General features: G+C 31.5%; 1 protein-coding gene across 1 annotated transcript; it reads right to left on the bottom strand.

Annotated features, from left to right (window-relative positions):
• Positions 1-16,510: 16,510 nt before the first annotated feature.
• On the bottom strand, positions 16,511-17,655 carry LOC149566542 (uncharacterized). The gene is made up of 2 exons (XM_089816498.1): positions 17,079-17,655; positions 16,511-16,869 (listed from the first exon to the last, which is right to left on the bottom strand). The coding sequence occupies exons 1-2, from the start codon at positions 17,653-17,655 to the stop codon at positions 16,511-16,513; spliced, it is 936 nt and encodes a 311-aa protein (XP_089672624.1).
• Between the last annotated feature and the right edge of the window lie 3,767 nt (positions 17,656-21,422).

The raw sequence follows: 21,422 nt of genomic DNA, 5'->3' as shown, positions 1-21,422 counted from the left end.
TGATATTTGGAGGAAAAGATGTTATATGCAAAGATTTTGCTGATCAAATGAAGCATGAATTTGAGATGTCAATATTTGGAGAAATCAAATTCTTTGTTGGATTACAAGTACATCAATTGAAACATGGCTTATTTGTGACCCAATCCAAATACATCAAGGAGATACTTAAAAAATTTAAATTAGAAGAGTCAAAACTAGTTAGCACACCAATGGCAATAGTACATAAGCTATCCAAAAATGATGAGTCTATTGAAGTGAATCATGCATTATATAGATCAATGATTGGAAAGCTACAATATGTTCTACATAGTAGACCAAAAATTTCATTAGCTATTGGAATAGTGGCAAGATTCTTTGCAAATCCAAGAGAAAATCACTTAAAGGTAGTAAAGAGAATACTGAGGTACCTAAAAGGAATTGATGACTTTGGTTTGCACTACAAGAGGAGTGAAAATTTTGAACTAAAAGCCTACGCTGATGTAGATTGGGGAGGTAACATTGATGATAGAAAAAACACTAGTGGAGGAGCACTTTTCTTGGGAAAAAGGTTGATTACATGGACCAGCAAAAAGCAAAGCTGTACCTCATAGTCCACTGCTAAAGCTGAATATGTTGTAGTTTCTATAAATTGCACCAATATTGTATGGATCAAACATTTGTTTCAAAGTATAAAGGAAGAGGTACATGAGCTTGTGATACTTTATTATGATAATACAAGTGCTATCAACATATCAAAGAACCCTATAATGCATGCTAAAACCAAGCACATTGCATTCAAGTATCATTATGTAAGAGAGTTGGTGGAAGTCAAACAAGTGAAGATGGAATATGTTGGTTCAAAGGAACAGATTGCTGACATCTTCACAAAAGCACTACCTAAAGATGCTTTTGAATATCTTAGAGGTAAGTTAGGGGTGATACCCCTAGCCAAGACTACTTGAAGAAAAACCAAGAATGCCTTGCATCAAATGAGTTGATTGTTAAAATATTTTACACATTGATACAAAGGATGTTTACTTTAGGATTCATGTCTAAAGTAATTAAAGTGCTAAAGTTAAAAATTAGTCACAAGCAAGGTGATAGAGGGAGAAATTGAATGAACCTTTAAAAGCTACACTTGCATGATAAGATGCTAATATGTCTTTGGCATTGTTGTCCAACAGGAAAAAATTGTGAGAAACTGATCAAATGTTGATGATCTGGTGATCAAATGAAGTATGAGGGAGAAGTTGATAGAAATAATCAAAAGTTGATTATAATAGCAGAAGATGAGCAATACAGAGGGAGAAAAACAAAGAACAAGGATGCATCAGCTAAGAGGAAAAAATAGAAATGAAGCAATCAAGATAGTAGAAGGAGATGTGAAAATTGATGGTAATACAATTTACTTTTTGGCATTTGACTTACTGTTCTAACCTAGTTAGCATTTGGTTAAATAGTTTAGTTTGATGGTTGATCAGTTTGGTTTGCCATCGGGAGATTGTTGGAAATTTGATTGAAAAGCTCATTGTTGAACATCAAAGAGGGAGATTGTTACAAAGTAGGAAGATTGTTGTTTTCAATCATTATTTTATCATTGATGTCAAACCTACTATTTGTAGGAATGAGATTTTCTTATAAGATCCAAGTACTATCACTTAGTTGATTGATGAAGAGGATTTGATCAACAATATGTAACAAGAGCACCTAAGGGAAAGGTTGAGTTATGATGTTGTAATGAAGTATAAGGATCAGTTAAGACAATGGTTAAATGATGTACAGATAACATATTCAAAGATACAGAGGTTGGTCACACCTAGAAACATTGGAGGAACAAGTTGTAACAAGGCTGACTACAAAGCTTAAACTAAGATCATTAGTGTGTGTCAAGCAAGTTAGTTGAAGCTAAGAAAATTCTCAGTTGGAGCCAAGTAATTAGAAATTCTAGTGTGTGCTGAGTGATCTTTAGGTGCCAAGTGAAGTTCAAGTGCCATGCATTAGAAAATCTTAGTTCGTGTCGAGTGATCATTAGGTGCCAAGCATCAAGAAAAACACAATTGATGCTGAGTAACATAGTATGTGCCAAGCACCAGTATTTCAATAGTGCCGAGCTACTGCATTATTTTAAATAATGAAGATTCACCAAATTTGAGCTGGCAAAGTGGTTACCTTGAATTTTGTGAAGTAGTTGGAAGATAAGGATGATGAGTTGGTGGCGCATAATTCTATGTAAACCATTTTTAGGAAAATTCAAGAGGATTATTCAAGAAGTTTCTAGAGGAAAAAAATATGGGTTGGATGCAATGAATCCTACCTAATCCATACGAATTGAAATCAAAAGGAAGGAAGAATTGAGTAGGAAAATAACTCCAAGACTTCTATTTAAGGAGTCAAAGACCAAGAAGCAAATGCTATTGATGCTGCTACTGCCAAAGAGTCAAACCACATAGTGGTTAGAAGGGTGTCAAGGAGAAGACATCAAGAAGAAGGAAGAGCACATAGGCTCAACTTCTACAAGTGGTCATGAAGAGATGATTGCACAGGTACATTGAGCATGGAGACTCAAAGAGATTAAGCTTGAAAGGAGGCCATGCTGTCAAAGTTGCAAAGATTTAAGGCCAGGCAATGGTATGAGCTGAGAAGTGATCTAAGATTTGCAAGTTAAGTTGTATGTTGTAGTCAGGTCAAAGATTTTCTAATAATCTCTAGCAATTGTATTAGATATGAAAATCCTATGGACTTAGGTTGGTTTAATAGCCATTTGTAAATCTTTTAACAGGGTGACATTCCAAGTGAATGATCTAAAGTCCTCTAACCAGGCCCACTTCTAATAGGGTGGTTAAATACTCTAACAAGGTCACATTTAACAGTGTGTTGTAAGCCTTTAATAGGGAAGACCTTTCATAGGGCATCACTTCATAAGAGTGAGAATTGAGTAGCATGTTATTGGTGGTTTTTTCCAAATTGGGTTTTCACATAAATCACTGTGTTATGTGTTGATTTCTTATGTGTTATGCTTGCATGTTGATTTATAGTAACTTGCTGGTTAGAAAAGTTAAAGCTTGGATGAATGAATGGTTGAATGGGCTCACTATACTTAGTGAAAAGTTTGAATAAGACATTTGGACCTTGAATAATAGATTCACCTCCCCTCTCAGTTATTCTAAAGCATTTCTCACAAATTGTGGAGTCATTATTTGTGTTGCACCACAAAACTCAAGATCCCAAGTAAGATGTTTATCAATATTAATTGTATCCTACTAGCATGTTGCAACATCTAATTTTTGTAGTTGTTTTGAATCATCATTTTTCAATTCATTAGTTGATTTGACCTTTCTCAGCTTCTTGATTATTTTATAATGTCAAGAGTTTTCTAAAAAGTGATATCCTATATTAAAATGCTAAATAATGGAAACATTCATTTTATTTTACTATATAGGAAATTGGAGCCAACATGTTTGTCTTAGAACCAAACTCGATCATGTCACCATATATCCATTATTTGGTTGAGCTTTAGAAGTAGTCAAATCTTTGAGGTAAAGGTTGGAGGTGCCAATACAAGTTAACTTACATCTTTATTGCCAAAGAAAGAGAATTCCTTATAGCCAAATGATCTTTCATAACCCATTACCATACTAGTTCCTAAATTGATAACTTCCAAATGAGTGGATTTTACAAAGAAGAGCACCCATTTTAATAATTTCTTCCCCCAAACAACCACAATATGTTTTGTTCCAGAGAACATGCCATACTATTTCATATTTTGACATACAATACACATCTATTAGTCATGTTATAAATAGTCTTTGAAATAGTCAAGGTAGATACAATGAGTTATTGCAATTGAAGGGCACAATACATTTTGGTATGAGATATTTGGGAAATGATGAATTAATGCTACAGGGAATTGTGAGTTTTATTTGGGTAGGAGATGCAGGTGATAGGAAGAGGACTTTAGGATGTTTCTTTAAAATATGACTTGTCTAATAATGATATGTTGCTTAATGTAAGTCTAGTTCAACTTTTATAAGTTTTGTTTTATATAAACTAGTAAATATTAAATGCTTGCTTATTTTCTGGACAACGACACGAGGTAATAATTGATTTTCATTTTTTCCATGTATGCTTGAAATAATAGTAGTGCTTTATATGAAGTTTTAAATGTTCTTAGTTAAGTTGTGTATTGACAGGACCATGAGAATGATGATGCAGGGGAGGAGGTAGAAGATGTTGATGATGAGATGGTAGACATTGAAACTATAAATTTTTTTCTACTCATACCAAAACAATAAAATAAAGTTAAAATCAATAAAAAAGGTACTCAGTAAAAATTCATAGGTTATTGATGTGATGTGGTATGTTTTAATCTTAGGCCCTTGTTTGTGTGAGGACAAATAAAAGTGTAATTGGGGGAAGTTATGAGTCCTACGATTGGCACAATTTTAGCTTCTTTATCTTATTCATTACTTCCATCAAAATTTAATGTGTGGACAATTTTTTCACTTAATTATGATATATATGATATATATAATGAATGATTATGGTACGCGATTGTCCATGGTTATTATAATATTAAATTGTTATTAATGGTAGAATGTGAATGGACACTTGGTTTTTAAGAGGGCCCTTGTAACCTGTGCGGAAGAAGTTAGAGGACATAGACCAAATGAAATTGCCAGAAAACTTTGTCAACTCTATCTTGAAAGGCATTAACACCTAGAGGATCTAGAGGAGTTTTTAGGATGATAATATCATGTTTCATTAACTCATGTAGTGATTCTTGCACGTTCCTGTATTCTTGTTTGTTGATTAAGAGTTCAAACATGACCGAGACACCTATTAGTTAGGTGAGGTTTTTTAGCTTCGTAAAGGAATAAGTTACCGTCAATGTTAGGGAGTTGTGACATGCCTCCATAGTAGAATTTAAGATGCAACTAAGCCCACTCTCTTAGATTGTGTATAAAGTCCAGTTTTGCCAAAAGTTGGTGGATCAACCAATGCACATGTAATATACTTAAATTTTTCCTTGATTTTTGATTTGCTAAGTTGTTACTACAACTTTCCACTATGTACTATTTTAGATGAATAAAGTGAATGCCTTGATGATGTGTTAAGACTACTTGTGAGTTTGAGGTTACATCTCTTCCAGTAATGACTACTTGAGGCAATGCAATTCTATTGTAGTTAGATTTATTTAATTAATAAATAACATATATTCTCTCCCTCTCCATGGTCCAGATGTAGGGAATGAGACATCATGATATATGAGAACCTCATCCATCTATAACCACTTGTAGTGCCACCAATATAGGTATGTGAAATCTCATTTGAAGGTGGTGGTAGACCCACCAAAGACCTAAAGATAAATATCAAAACTAATCACTGATCGGAATGTCATAGGTGATTGCTTTGGATATTTATCATCTAGTAATTTTTTTTAAACAAAACATGTTGGTAGAATTTTCTACCAACATTGGTCAAAATTTTGACCAATCTTGGTTGCAATTTCCACCAAAGATTTGTAGAAATTTCCATCGTGGGTTTAGCATCTTGGTCAATCAAGGGCCAACATTGATCAAACTTTCAACTAATCTTTGGTGGAAATTTTTACCAAAGCATTGACTAGGATGCTGTCATAGGTTTGGCATCCTGGTCGATGCTTTGGTTGATATTTTGACCAAACTTGGTCAAAATTTTGATCAATAGTCTTATTAACAAGGGAGGTCATTTTTGATCAAATGCATCATCACAATTCTAACACCTACAAGACTTGGTTGAATTTTTGATGACAAAAATAGTGACAAAGTATTTGGTAAACAATTTGACCAATTTTAGTTAAAAAATGAGTCAAAATGTACTAGTGGAAAAAGAGTGAAATAATGCATGTGTATAATAATCTAAGTTTCAAAAATATATGTAGTTATAATAATTAAATATATTAATTAAGATTCTTTATTCAATATGTATACATATGGAGTTGATGATATAGTGTAAAAGGGGATTGGGGAATCATTATTACTAGCAAAGAAACACTTTCCTTGTTTATTGATCATAATAAATGTATACTGATTTATTTATTCATTCATTTATAAATTAACATTAAAATACTAACCCATGCATCAATTTTGAATGTCATATTGAGAAAAACAGACAAAAAAAAACTCTGAACCTTGTGGGGAGAACTTCAAAACAAATAAACTGAAGGGAAATAAAAGAAAATAACAATCCACAACCATTTAATAGTTCTTAAATGAAAAGGCAATTAGAAAGTATCAAACCAAAGTGCACCACACTCACTTGACACCACCTTGTCTCTTTCTATGAATAATAGCAGTGGTAAAACACACAAATAATAGTGACATAAAAATAATTACATACTAATATAAAAGAAAAAGAACAAATGAATTATTTAACTACTTCAATACACTACAATTTATGGGAAAAAGAATAAAAGAAGCAACATGAAAGAAGATAGTAAAGTTATGAGAGAGTGATTAGTGGAGAGGAAGTTCCATGAAGACCATTTGAATGAAGTTGATGTAAGTTTTTCTACAAATTCTGTTACTAAATTAGATTGAGATAATGCCTGCTTTATTGTTGGAAGATGATGCTCTTCTTTGTCATACTTGAAGTAAATTTTCAATAGTGTAAATACTATTCCAAAAATATTATTGATCTGCAAGGATTCAAATAAGGCAATAATGTAGAGGAGTAGACTTAAATTTTTTGTGTGCTCTCTATCCTCAAACTTACCCTATAGTTATGAAGAAACCAAAATACATGTCCTTTGAAAGGACATGTCTCATCTAAGTCGGCCCACAAAGTTATCCAAGCTCAGTGTCCTTTAGGAGATGATTTAAATAGTTAAAAAAAAATGCAAAATAAACATAAATAATACTCCAAAATGAGACTCCAATAAGGTAATAAACTAATGATTATAAATAAGAAAATATTCAAGAGGATGTCCATGCTTTATTTAATCATCTATGATTAGATATTTAGACTAGTATGTTATTAAAGTTATACATAATTAACACTCCCTCTTAACTTGATAATCATACTGAGAGATAACATATCTAGCAACATCAATTAAGATGAATGAGCATAGATTGATACCCTATATTTATTTGAATTCTAAGCATGTGGTATCATAGAACACATGATACTAAGTCATATTACCATCTTGTGATATGACTTATCACCTATAATAGTGATTATAGTATTGCATGGAATGCGACACATAGGATGGAATCTGAAGAATGATTAAATTCTTCATTTATCCAAGTTGTGACTTATAGGTACTATAAATCCTATATCACAACATGATCCAAAGTTAAGATCTACCATAACACAAGATAAAACCTAAAGAATAAATTCTTCCTTTATCCAAGTTGTGACTCATAGGCATAGAAATGTCTACATCACAAATGATCTTGAACTCATCTAGATTTGAAAATAGTTCTCCACTACTTAGCACATTATCTAAGAGATTGTCATCTCTCATAATATATTTTACACAATGTTCATCATCTTAGAGATTGTCACCTCTTAGATAATGAATACAAATGGTGAAGCCCATAACAATCAATAGCCTGACAATAAAAAATATTTATTAATAATATAATGAGTATAACTATTTTATAATTCAACCATACCAAGTCTTTTCCTAAAGTGATCTATCTTCACTCAAGAGAGAGGTTTGGTAAGAATATATGCTGTCTGATCTGTAGTACAAATGTATTCTAACTTTACAGTATTCCTATCTACCATATCGCTAACATAATGGTAAAGAATTTCAATATGCTTGGACTTGTCATGGAAAACTAGATTCATAAAAAGCTTGATGGAAATTTGATTATCACAATGAATAATAGTAGGAGTTATGGGTTGACCAAACAATCCCACATGTAACTTTCTAATCCAAACTACTTCTTGTGAGGCCATTGCAGCTCCAATGTATTCAACTTTTGTGTAACTCTGTGCTACTGATGAAATTGCAGAGCAAGCTCCTTCTTTCTCCAATGTTCCCAAGGCCTCCAAACATGCTCTTTGAGCTTCTAGAAGTGCCTGAATATAAAGAAATCTCAGGAAGCACTTAGAATGTCTCTAGAAACAACCAGAAGATGAGATAAGCATTGACAACTAAGCACAATCTTTTTCCAACCTTTTAGACGAGTCACAAGGTTGTAGACACCACGTGCTTAATTGTGTGCTAACTCCTGTGTTGTAGACATATGTGCAATCAAGAGGTGCGCTTACTCCTAGGTAGACTTATAAATTTTATTTTAATTCTTTTATAATTATTTATTTTTTATTATTATTAATATAATTAAATATTAATAAATTTAAAACATTATATATTATATATATATATATATATATAATATTAATAGTTAATAATTATTATATTTATTATAAATGAAATTTTATTATTAGTTTTCTTTTAATAAAATTAATCATCGTATAATATTTTAGTCTTTTAATATAAATTTAATTTAATTGTTTAATTGAATCTAATTGTGAAAGATAAAAAAATAATAAGGGGAAATTGGTAAAATTTACAATGTGTCCTATTGGAACACAATGGGGGTCATTTTCAAATAATGTTTATATATACAATATATATCATTAGAACAAATAGGAAAAAGAAATTGATTCTAAGAGTTATAGAAAACTTTTATGCACAATTCCCTCTATTTGGTGTCTAAAACTGAAGTGAAACTGGAACCCCATATTTCACGCAACTAAGTTATTTTAAACAAACCCAAACATGTGCTTGTATTTTGTGTTTTCTCTATGCTAACTATTTTGGGTTTTTGGGTTGACTAGTTTGTTGATCAGTTATAGGACGTCTACCAGAGGCTCGGGAGTTATGAGTGTGATGTCATGATGATGTCTTTTGATCTCGATCTTTTTAAAACTCAACCATGGTTATGTGATGGCATGCTAATTGATATTGACTTCAGTCTTTTTGTGTAAGCTGTGATATATGTAACTTTTTTATGAGTTATCGATCAGTTGTGCTTGGATTACTTTCTACTCACCATGATGGAATTGAATTTTTTATCTAATCTTGATGATGTCATGTTGTGACATGTTTTGACTCAACCATTTTGGAGCCTTTGATCAGTATTTCTTTGAGATACTTTTTGATTTCTTGTTGAGAACCAATGGATATTGTGATTATCAGTGATACCTTCAGTTGCCAATAGAGGACTATTGTGGTCATGATTATCTATGGATACTTTTTAGTTACTCATGGAGATTCGATACTCTTATTGTGGATTATCTTTTTGTATTTTTCCAGTTGCTTGTGTAGGACTGTGGTGATTTTGTGATTTATGATTCCATGAGCTTAGGGTAGGTTATCTACATGTAGTTTTGGGAAGTGGCTTGCAATGGGGGCTGGGGCCCTAAGAGGTTGTCAGGATAACTCATTGTAAGTTGTTTTAATAAGTGAAAATATTACACCTAATACTGACTTAATGAACCTAATAAGATAATTGTTTGTTCTCGCCCATGCTTCAAGTGCTAGTACAGACTAGGATGAGAGTAGAGAGAATGCTTGGTTGTGACCTTGCATTTGTAGTATGCCTAGTTTGTATTAGAGGGTACTAGTGGCCGCATAGGGATCACTAGGGGGCCGAGGTCTATTAGGAGACTACTAGGGTAACTCTAGCGTGATCCATGTGATGACACTTTCCCACTTGTATAGTAGGTTTCTTACATGTCTTTGTGTGCCTCTGAGATTAGATGTCGGTTTGTGGTTCGAACTTTTGAGTTAGTATACTTTTAGGATTCCTGGACTTAGAGAGTATTTGTGCTATGTGATTTGATAACCTATTTGGGACTTGAGATTATCTCCTCAGCGTGGTGGGAGTGGACCATTTAGGTTCCACGCAGTCGGGTGGTAGTGCTTTTTCACTCTTACCATTTGAGATTCATCTGAGACACCATGACTAATGCATTCTTGATTATGGTGGTGGACACATATCCTTATATTGATTATTTGCATCTGTTAGATGATGTTATCTTATGTTTTATCTTGCATGTTAGATTTCTTTCTACTTATGATGTAGTATGATTTAGGAGTGACATTCCTACTATGCTAATACCAATGATCTCTTCGGTGATTTGGGGTATTACACACAGAGGGATGGCTAGGGCCCATGATGGTCTAATGATGCTATTTACAGTTGGGAGGAACCATGCACTTAGTTAGTTATGTTTGTGATTTATGGTTATCTCTTACGATGGATGTTTATATCTTTTATGATGATGTATCATGTATGACATGTGGTTTCATTTACTTTATTGCATCATGGATTAGAATTAGGATGAAGATGTACTTTATTTTCACACATGTATATTTTTTAAGCCTTTCATACCCTATGGCATGTACAGTGGATGATCGAGCAATCAGAAATGTAATTTAAGAGTGTTGAACTTTTCATTATTATTTTATGTGGAAGTAGTATTAGATGGAATCATTAATAGTTAATTAGATGTGATTCAATGTTAAGGGATCCATGAAGAATGTAACCTTTTTATGTAAGTTTATGTTTACTTTCACTTGAATTGTTGTTATTACTTCTGCTATCATGTGTGTGATGTAGATGGTTTAACTTTCATGTGTCCAAAAAAATAAAAAAAATGCTACCAAACTTAGTTAAACTTTAGGTTAATTATTTGGATCAATTGGTGGGGCATTACATCCATGATATCATTGCTAATCCTAAACTAAAACAAAATCCTAAATTACTTTTTTGATCATTAACACTTCCACCACAATTTGATTCTATGAATCCATGTAAATCCAAGTCAAATTTCTCATATTTGAGCCCAAGGTTAAGAGTGCCTTGTAAGTATCTCATAATGTGTTTAACTTCAACTAGGTGAATCTTCTTTGGCTCACATATAAATTGACTTAAGGCATTAACAACATAGCATATCAAGTCTTGTATTTACCAAGTACACAAGAGACACAATCATCTATCTGTAAAGAGTAGAATCTATGGAGGGTGATTCAACAACTGCTTCCTTAAGTTTTTGTAGATTAGCCTCCATTGGAGAAGACATAGGTCTATAGTTCCGCATTCCAAATATCTTCAAGGTGTCTAATGTATACTTCCCTTGATTAAGTATGATGCTATTAGAATTATTCCATACTTCTAGTCCTAGGAAGTAATAAGAGAGTTCTAAATCTTTCATCTCAAATTCTCTAATTAGATCTTTCTTGCATTGATCTATAAGATAATCATCACCTATTATTAGTAACTCATCAACATACAGTATCAAAATTACCATATCATCTTTATCCTTTTTTTAATATAGATTTGGATCAACTTCATTCTTGGAGAATCCTAAGTTGGTGAGATACTTATCAATTTTTTCATATCATGCCATTGGAGCCTATTTAGGCCCATAAAGAGATTTCTTGATCCTTCAAGGAGTTTCAAATCCTTCAAGTTTCTCCAAATATACCTCTTCTACAATCTTTCCATTTAGAAATGTTATTTTTACATCCATCTGATGTACTTTCCATCCCTTCGATGCTGTAATAGTTAGGACTGCTCTTATGGAGGTGGATCTGGCAACAAGAGAAAAGGTTTCTTCATAATCAATTTTCTCTTTCTGAGAGAATCCCCTAGCTACAAATTTGGCTTTATATTTTTGAATGCTACCGATAATAGCATGCTTGATTTTAAATATCCACTTAGAAGAAATAATATATTTTCCTTCAAGTCTTGGAACAACTTCCCAAACATTATTCTTAATAATGGATTGGTATTCTTCTGACATAACATCTTTCCAGATTGTATGTTTAATAGCATTTGTAACATTAGTTGGTTTCTATTTAGATAAATCACTCATGTTTGCAACATAACTAGAAAATCTTTTGGGTCTTTTTCTTTCTTTGAAGGTTCTAGATGGTATAGTGAAGTCTTGTGCTTCCTTTATTGTCTTAATGGCCCAAAGCAGTCTTTTCTTTGGATTTGAGCTTCCTCAAGATTAAGATTCTGAATTTCTTCTTCAATTTCTTTAATATTCTCCCTCTAAAACTCATATTCAGTATTTTATTCAAAACTAGGTAAGGGAGAGGGATCTTTAGAACTTAGGGCTCTTTTGAATGCTAAATCTTCTTTAAATATTACATCCCTACTAAGTTCAATATTTTTCTGACCAGGTATGAAAATCCTATATGCTTTAGATGTTTCACTATACCCAAAAAAAATACCTTTTCTCCTGGAGGGTTTTAACTTTGTTCTCTTTTCTTTTGGAACATGTATATATACAGGGCACCCAAAAATCCTAAGATGACTTATGTTAGGTTTAACCTTAGTAAAGACTTCTTCAGGAGTTTTATAGCTAAGGTAGGAATGAGGACTTCTATTTTGAATATAGACAACAGTACAAGAGGTGCCTAACCAAAGATAATATTCAAAATTTTGATCAAATATCATAGCTCTTGCTGCTTCTATAATTGTTCTATTCTTCCTTTCTACTACCCTATTTTGTTGTGGGTTGTAAGGAATGATATGTTCCCTCTTAATTCTTATTTGTTTACAAAACTCTTTAAAGAAATCTGAAGTGTATTCCCCTCCATTATCAGTCCTAATAGTTTTAATTTTGTGTCTTGATAAGTTTTCAGTTAAGGTTTTTAATTCTTTAAATCTCTAAGAAATTTCTTTTGATTCTTTACACTTTAATTCCAAAACATTGCTAGTTTTTCTAATGCTATCATGAAATGGACTTTTGGTGTTCTTACCCAAAGCACATCCTTTGCATATGCTTGAGTAATCTTTATTCAACTTAGGTAAACTAGTTACCATCTTTTCCATAGTTGATAAGGTTTTGAAATTTAGATGATCTAACCTTCTATACAATACTTCATTTATATCAGTAGCTTCATGAATTAAGGCTTGAATAGGTCAGCTAGGTTCTATATTTAATTCATACACATATGCCTTTCTTTGACCAATCAATTTTGATTTCTTAAATGAAGAGTTCTTAGACCAAGTCAATACTTTACTATCCATGAATGAAACATTATGTCCATCATCTTCAAGTGCTATGATAGAGATTAGGGTCCTTTTTATTCTTGGTACATAGATTACTCCTTAAAGAAATAGAACACTACTTGACTTCAATTTTAGGGTACAATTTCCAATTCCTTTAATGGAATGAGTTGAATTATCATCGATGGTAACTTCACCATCAAATTCTTCTAATATAGAGTCTAGTGATTCTTTGTATCCTGTAATATGTTGAGATGATCCGCTATCAATCACCCATGCCTTACTTGATACTTCATTTGATAGTGCCAAATACAAAACATGTTTCTCAGGATCATATTTATCTTCTTTCCTAGTAATGTTTGTACAATTTACTTGCTTCTTAGAATTCTTAGGGAAATTAGATCTATAGTGTCTAATTTTTTTGCATTTTATTTTGGATAGATCTTTCTTAGGGTTGTCATTACTTTGATTACCCTTCTTCTTGAAGTTCTTCTTCTTACCTTCATAAAAATTTGTGTTGAGAACATGAAGTTCTTCATCTTAAGTTTTCAACTTCTCCCTTTCTTAAGTTTTCTAGATTATTCCTAAAGACAATCTCCCTTAAGTCTATCGAAGTCAGGAAGATTCTCTCTAGCACTTACTTCTTGTGTAAATGTTTCCCATGAATATGGTAAACCATCTATAGCTATCAATGTTAGTTCAAGTTGTCTTCATTTATGGTTCCTATACTTGCAATTTCATCTCTTAGACTAGCAACCCTTAGGAAGTAGGAATTCAACAATTCTCCCTTCTTTATCTGTTTATGATTTAGTTGCCTTTTTAGTGTGAGGGTTCTAATTAAATTGTTAACCTCATATGCATTATCTTCCAAGAGGATGTCCATGCTTTATTTGATCATGTATGATAAGATATTTAGACCAGTATGTTGTCGAAGTTATCCAAATTAACAGTTGAATAATTGAAACATCTTTGTATTTTTTGTATTATAATCAATTCATAATGAAATCCATACAGTACATTTTTTTTATTGACCTTTACTATAATTTATATATATTTTATGTTGTCACAACAAACTAATATTATTTATATTATTTAGAAAACATTCTTATCTATTTCTTATCTTTCATCTTTTGTTATGATTGGTGTAAGTCAAATAATAAAGATATCATATTCTACACTCTTTCAACTCATGTCATTTTAAACTTTGAGTCTGATTATGAAATGATGTAAAGAAGAATATAAACTACTATAAACTCAATTTACAAGTTTAATGTGAATGTGTTTCAAAATAAAGTTAATTAATCTGCACTCAACTATCAAGCCTACTAACAATATTTTGTAGGTCCATATGCTACAAATTTTCTATGTAATGCTTCTAAAAAGAGATATAGATAGGTGATGAAATCCAAACATTACTTGGTTATTATTTCCTATCATGACAGAGGGCTATTTTTGAGGCTAAAATGATAAACAATGATTCATTTTTCAATTTTCAGTCAATCGTATTGCAATATTTCACTACTAAAATTTTAGCGTATTTATATAGTATGGTGAACTTGCTCAATTTAATTTTGGCTGCATAGGATTAGAGTGGTTTCGATGACATAGTAGGGCAGGAAAAATAGGATTTGTAGTGCTTAGAAATAATATAGTCTGCAAGTGTACAGAGCTCGATATTTATAAAATAGTTTACTAGGGTTTTCAATTGCATCTAAATGTTTCTTTGATGGAATAGCAGTCTTCAGAAAATAAATGTATGAAGCATAAGTCACTCATGTGGGGAATTGTATGGTAAACATTTCTTGTTCTATGTACGTCAATCAAAAGGGCTTTGGCTAATATTTAGACAAATAGTAAAAACGTCAAACATGATTCTTTTTTAGATCCATGAAGACATCGTGAAATTTTTTCCCATTTTTTGAAATTTAGTCAATGGTACAATTTGTAGGTAAGATAACCACGTCCTATCAAAAGTAGTAAGAAATAGAGGATGAAACTGAATCTATACTATGAAGATCAACTGCTAGAAAGATGTGAAGTTTTTCTTGGAAGTGATTTACATTTTTCCATTACCATTATTATAAAACTCTGCTTTGTGTTGAAAAATTTATGATGTATATGTAATTCCAAGTTAGTTAAATTTTTTGCTAATTATCTCATCTATTAGAAAATAGAGATACGCTCTATTTATTTAAATTGAATGGGATGTATAAATTTTTTTGGAGATTTCTTTTGTTTTAAATTGGATGGTCTATAAAAAGTGGTTGTTTGAATTGGCTACCTGATGAAAGTGCTTAATCTCAAATTGCTTCATATTTGGATGCAGAATTAGAAAATATTGTAAAAGTTTTAGACAAAATTGTACTAATGCAAGAAGGTTGTGTTATCGATTCAGCCATACACCTCTAGCTGATCCAAAATCCAAAGGTCAAGTACACAGTCCTCATATAATAGCAAATGATCAAAATATAGAAATCATGTTTCACAAATAACCATTATAATGCACCAGCCAAGAATTTCTAGTACAACTGGTAAAAGGATGGAAGTGATGATGATAAAAAATCATTAGGCCTAATAGTTACAGCTCCTGTGATTCATGTTCCATTTGATGATTAAATCACATGCTTGATCATCTAGAGTCTGAACCACCTTAGATGATAATTCTCCATTGGTCACACCCTAATATGATCATGCATAATATTTTGACTTAAATTAAACTCATAGTTTTATGTTACAATAAAGATTTAGTTGTCAAGATAAAAGAATTATCCTTGAGATGACTGAAAAACAGAAGCGTAATAAGATAGTGTAGAAGCATTTTTTCATAATTTTCCTTGCTAATCTAAAACAACAATTGGAATGAAATAATGTTTACAAACATGACTTAAATTAAACTCTAAAAAATTTTACAACAACCATTTGCCAATAAATTACATCTAAAATGAGAATTATATCAATTGCATTCACAACCAATTAAGTATGAAGGAAAGGCTGGTTTTGCAAATATTGGATTCTACTTGCAACCAGTCTTGTGTCTCGAAAGCACATATTTAAAGAGAGTGTAACTAGAGTTACTTTGAGATGTAAAAATACAGATATGAAATCAGTGGCATGTATATAGTACATATTATTATGCGGAGACCACCATAAAATGCACATACTTGTAGCATACTTATAGAACTAGAATTATACAAAATTATAAAAAAAATAGGACAACCCAAAACTATCAGTGAGGACCTACTTGTTAAATAAGAACAAAGAAAATATAAAGAACCAAAAAAATCTTGTTATCTCAATAACAAATACAAGAAATACTAAAAACTCTATTAAAATTGATGAGTATCAATTGCATAAACATATCATACTTCAATATTTAATGAAAACATATATATATGCTATACACAAATCACTGTAATACATTTTGTGCACAAATAACTATAATAAAAACCATAGTCCTAATAAATTAGGCCTTATATTCTCAAGTGTTCTGATCACCATTGATATGTATTATCTTATTCTCTCAAATTTTCAAAACAACTATACTGATTAAATGTTGGTTCTAATGTCATCAACATTCGTTCATTTTCATGACCTCCAAGGGGAGCAAGGTGCTGCCAAAAGCCTTCCTTTAGATTAAATGCAAACCCATCTATATTTCCCCTTGCAGTGCTGCAACACAAGTAATCTCCCACACAATTACAATTTAAACCCAGATCTTTTAAATCTGAACCGAAATGTGGTGGCATTCTAGGAAATCTTGCAAATTCTTTCCACTTCCAAACCGAATTATCTTCGTTGTTTGAGAACAACTCCCAAATAATAATTTTGGGATTGATTTTTGGGTTGTCGTCGTGGTCTTCCAAAACAAACACTGCAAGAACAGATGAACCATATGAAACCATAGATACAATTAATCCATACTAATCTTGAGCTATTTGAGAGGGTAATGGATCCATTATAATAGGATTAATGGAACTCTCATTTAGGATTCTATAACCCTTAATATTTTCTGGAATTTCTATCCAAAAAATAATACCATATCAGCAGGGCTAAATATTTCAGTTTCTCTTGTAAATTGACACTTTATCTTCCTTGAATCTTGAGAATAGTGGTAGATTTTGAAAGATAAGCCAATAAAGTTAGACCACACTACCAAATAAGGCTCATTGTTCCCTCCCTGTATGATACTGATAAATTTGTCGATCAAGTCTATATTTATCTTTGCATAAGATCTCAAAAGGGGATTACAAACATATAAGTGTGAAGTGAGAGATTCTTTAAAGACTAGTAACCCATGTCTGGCACTTGATAAATATCTCGCATAGTCTACCTTATTTGGGAGAAAGGAGAGAGGGAGGGTCATCCATTTTTTCAAAAAGAAGGAATAGGCCCTAATATGCTCTTGGTGGGTATTTTTCCCTGCATCTTCACCATCTTCACCACCAGTAATGAGAAGCCATGGATTTTGGGTGGGTAGTGAAGATAGAAATTTGTGTGAAAACAAGATATAATTCCATTTCTTACAGACTATGCGAGAGCCACAAATTGATTCAATAGGATGCTTGGCAAAAATCAACTCCTTTATTTCTTGTGGTAATTTAAATATTAAACACTCCTCTTTATTCCCTTCAACTGCTCTAATAGATTCTCTCTCCATACTTTTGAGTTTGCAAGCTTTCCAATAAATTAGGGGCTGTATCCTTGGAACCTTGATTAAGTATTTCATTGTTTCTCCCATTTATAAGGGGTTGAGACAAAGTAAATAGCTTAACCATCACCTCCTTATTACAATAGGGAGCAACTGACCTAGAAAAAGTATAGTTAAATGTTTTAGAATAGTTAAGCTAAAAAGTCCTGTATTTTATTTTAGTGTCCTTTATAACCACATATTCTCTAGTTTTTTATTATTATATACTTCTAATTTAGTAACAATTTTTCATTTTAAAATATTTTATCATTGAATTAAAATTTCCTTTCAATGTGGAGATTACATAAATTTAAATTAAATGAAATAAATATTAGTACTGTTATGTTACATTTAGTGAAGTTGAAAATCTTATATTTTAATTTGGTGTCTGTTAAGACAATATATTATTTTCTTAAATTTTTCTGTACATAATATTGTATTTCCGTACAACCTCTATCAGTTCTCAAGTTACTAGTATGTTGTGTAGTAGGAAAGTTTTCTCTAGGGACTTGAAATTTTTGGATTTGGTAGTGAAGAAATTCCCAAAGGGTGGAGGATGAAAAGGAAGCCCTTGTGAAGATTGACAAGAATTATTACCTTTCAACTATCACTAAAAAGATATGGAGAAATGTCTTGGGAGTCATTATACATGTATGTGATGATGGATGGTAGATATCAAGGGTCTATACTTACCAGTTCATCTTTCTCAATCACTTGTGCCATAAGAAAAATATTTCCATCTCTTAATAGTTTATATTCAAGGGGTTATAATTACCACTCCATCTTTCTCAATCACTTATGCCACAAGAAAAATGTTTTTATCCCTTAATATTTTATATTCAAGGGTCTATACTTAACACTTCATCTTGCTCAATCAATTACGCCATAAGAAAAATGTTTCTATCCCATACTATTTGTTCCCTTTTATGAGCGCTAGCATAAATGGTTTAAGAACTAAAGAGGATAGTGTCTACCCTTCATGTAGAGCTTATAGTTTTGATTTTTGTGTGTTTCAATCTAATTCTATTAGTCACACCATTTTTTAGAACTCTTTTATGAGGATGACATAAAGTTATCCAAAAAAATTGATGGTGAAGATTACTCTATCACTAATATGGGAGGAGTCACATTCAATGGTGTCAAAGAAAGGGTCAATAAAGACAAAGGGGAAATATCTAGCCTCTTCTTTTTCTAAGAATAAATCTCTTAAATCTCTAGAGAAAGAGGGTAACAAGAGTAAGACAGAGGTGGATAAAGTGTCAAATGAGGATTATAATGAGGGAGATGAGGAAATGAACATTAACCTAGAGTATTTGATTCCTCTCAGAAGAAGAAGGCTTGGACCTTAGAGAAAGATAAAAGCCTTGAGGTGGAAGTTCATATCCACCCAATACCCTCCCCTCCTAGGTATTTAAAGGCCAAATTGGAGAGGATATTAATACTATTCTTTTCTAAACATGACAATCATCCTCCTATGGAGGAAATTGACTCATTAAGGCATATAATACTCCTTTCTACCCTACCATGACTAGACATAAAGTTACCATTGTCTCAAATTCTAATAACTTTAGGGTTAATGTGAGTTCCCTCATGGATCCTTCTATGCCAATCCTTATTGGCTTTAGCCATGAATAGAGGATTAATATTCTACAAACTACTAGAAAGGATGTCATTGATATCTTAAAAGTCATCATGTGGTTCTTTCATAAGGTTATGGAGATCAAGCTTAAATATCATGTCCTAGACATCCAATTAGATTTAATTGAAGCTTCTAAGCTAGGGATGGATACTGTTGCTACTTCTAGTTGGGTGGTTGTGATAACGATGGTGTGATAATTTAGGAGTATGATGTTCCAATTTCAAGGATCTAAAGGAAAGGATCTCTACTTTAGAAAAAAGAAAGTGGGTTTTGAAAAATCTCTCAAACGAATTGGAGATCCAAGTTACAAAAAAAAGAAGGCCTTTTCTTAGTACTTGATCACATTCTTCAAGTTAAAGAACACTAACAATGAAAAGGGTATTATTCAAATTTCTAATGACAAAGAAAACCATATGGATACAATGTCTAGCCCTAGAAAAAAGACTTAGGAAAAATACACAAGAATGACCAAATTGCTAGCAAAGATATCAAAGACATTAAGAAGGCCCTAGATAACATGGAGCAAATCATGGTTGATGCTACCGAGTTAGTCAAGAATTTTGTTGTTGTTCTTTTTGCTTTGTGCTATCCATTTTCTAGATTTTTAAATGTGTATTTTAGTGTTTTCTTTTGTCATCCTTGCTACCAACATTTCTATTTTTAATCTTTTTTCTTGGCTAAAATTGAATGATTTATATTTTGTGATCTCACTGGAAAGTGTTTCAAGGCCCCTACAAAACTTATTTTCCCATAATAAAAAATAAGTGTAGGCAGTAATTAATGAAAAGTATGAAAAGTTAAAATCATTTTAAGAAAAAAACCTCTTTATAAAATATTTATCTTACTTTTACTAAGGGAAATGGAAATGAAATAAATATAAATTAAAACAAATAGTAGAAAATAAGTCATTTTACATTAGTTGATAAAAAAGATATCTACATTTTAGCTTGGTATCCTATATAATTATACTAGAAAATTAAAAATATTAAAAATATATTATTTCTTTTAGGCAAGAGCCTAAAACACAATGGTAAATTATGAGTCTCTCATGTGGAGAGGTCTTGGGTTGGAGTCTACTTGAGCTTATAAAAAATAAAAATCATGATAAGTAAAAATAATTAATCTTAGCTTCATAAATTTTTTTTATTGTCTTTCAATTTTTTTCCTGTTAGAATAAGTATAACCAATCTAGAGAAAATAAAAATAAAAATATAAAATATAGAAATTATCATAGAAATATTATAATCAACTATTTATATATTTTAATCGACCTCTATCAATATTATATATTGATTTGTTGAATTTTGAATAGTTTGTAACTCTCTTTTTTCGGTAAAGGGCTTGGGAGCATTTGAAATATATTAATTTTAAAATTAATTAAAGACAACTCTAGTCCTTGTTCGAGTGTAGGTACTGGGGAAAAGGAGCAGGAAAGAAAATTGTCAGTATATCATGAGACTTGTTATGTCTTGTATACAAAAGTACATTTTTCATTTTCTACTCCAAAGGTCTTGAAGGGGCATACCCCTCCTTCCATTTTACAACTTTCATGTTACAATTATTTCATACAAGGTGTTTCTTAATGATTCCTCATTATAGATTATCTTCTTTCTTTATATTGAAATTCCTTTTTTGCTTTTGGCCTTCCTTTTCTCATCTATCATCTCTTTTGTACCCACATCCATAATTTTTGAACCACTTATATTACAATGTTAGTGGTTAGTATAAAATCTATTCTTGTGTTCTAAGATGATGTTATGTGGCTATAATTGTGTTTTAACGATGGTTTGGGATTCCTAATCGTATATGTTGTCTTTGTTTGTATCTTTTTGTTTTGTCTTTTGAATTCTAATTGATTTTTATTATTATATAAAATTCCTAACTAGATAAATTTCCCTTTTCCTAATTTAAATACTGCAATAGTTTTTGGTTTGAATTAGGCTTTTATCAACTACCTTGATGTATTGTATCCAATTGTGGTACTCGATAATTTTGAATTTGGGAATGATTTCAAAGTATTTAGCTATTATGAATTCAAAAATGGAGGTTGATTTTAATTTCAATTGATAATTAATATAAAATCTTAGAAGATTTAGAT

Source organism: Cupressus sempervirens, chromosome 3 (genome assembly GCF_028749045.1).
Source record: "Cupressus sempervirens isolate cs-2001-9-10 chromosome 3, ASM2874904v1, whole genome shotgun sequence".
In the NCBI taxonomy this organism is placed as follows: Eukaryota; Viridiplantae; Streptophyta; class Pinopsida; order Cupressales; family Cupressaceae; genus Cupressus; species Cupressus sempervirens.
The sequence above is the reverse complement of the archived record's forward strand: the minus strand, read 5'-3'. Positions and strand labels throughout refer to the sequence as shown.

Coding starts and splice junctions, on each gene's coding strand:
- LOC149566542 (XM_089816498.1), bottom strand. CDS start 17,655: ATGGAGAGAGAATCTATTAGAGCAGTTGAAGGGAATAAAGAGGAGTGT. Junction 16,870..17,078: donor AGATTCAAGGAAGATAAAGT/GTCAATTTACAA, acceptor CTGTTCTTGCAG/TGTTTGTTTTGGAAGACCAC.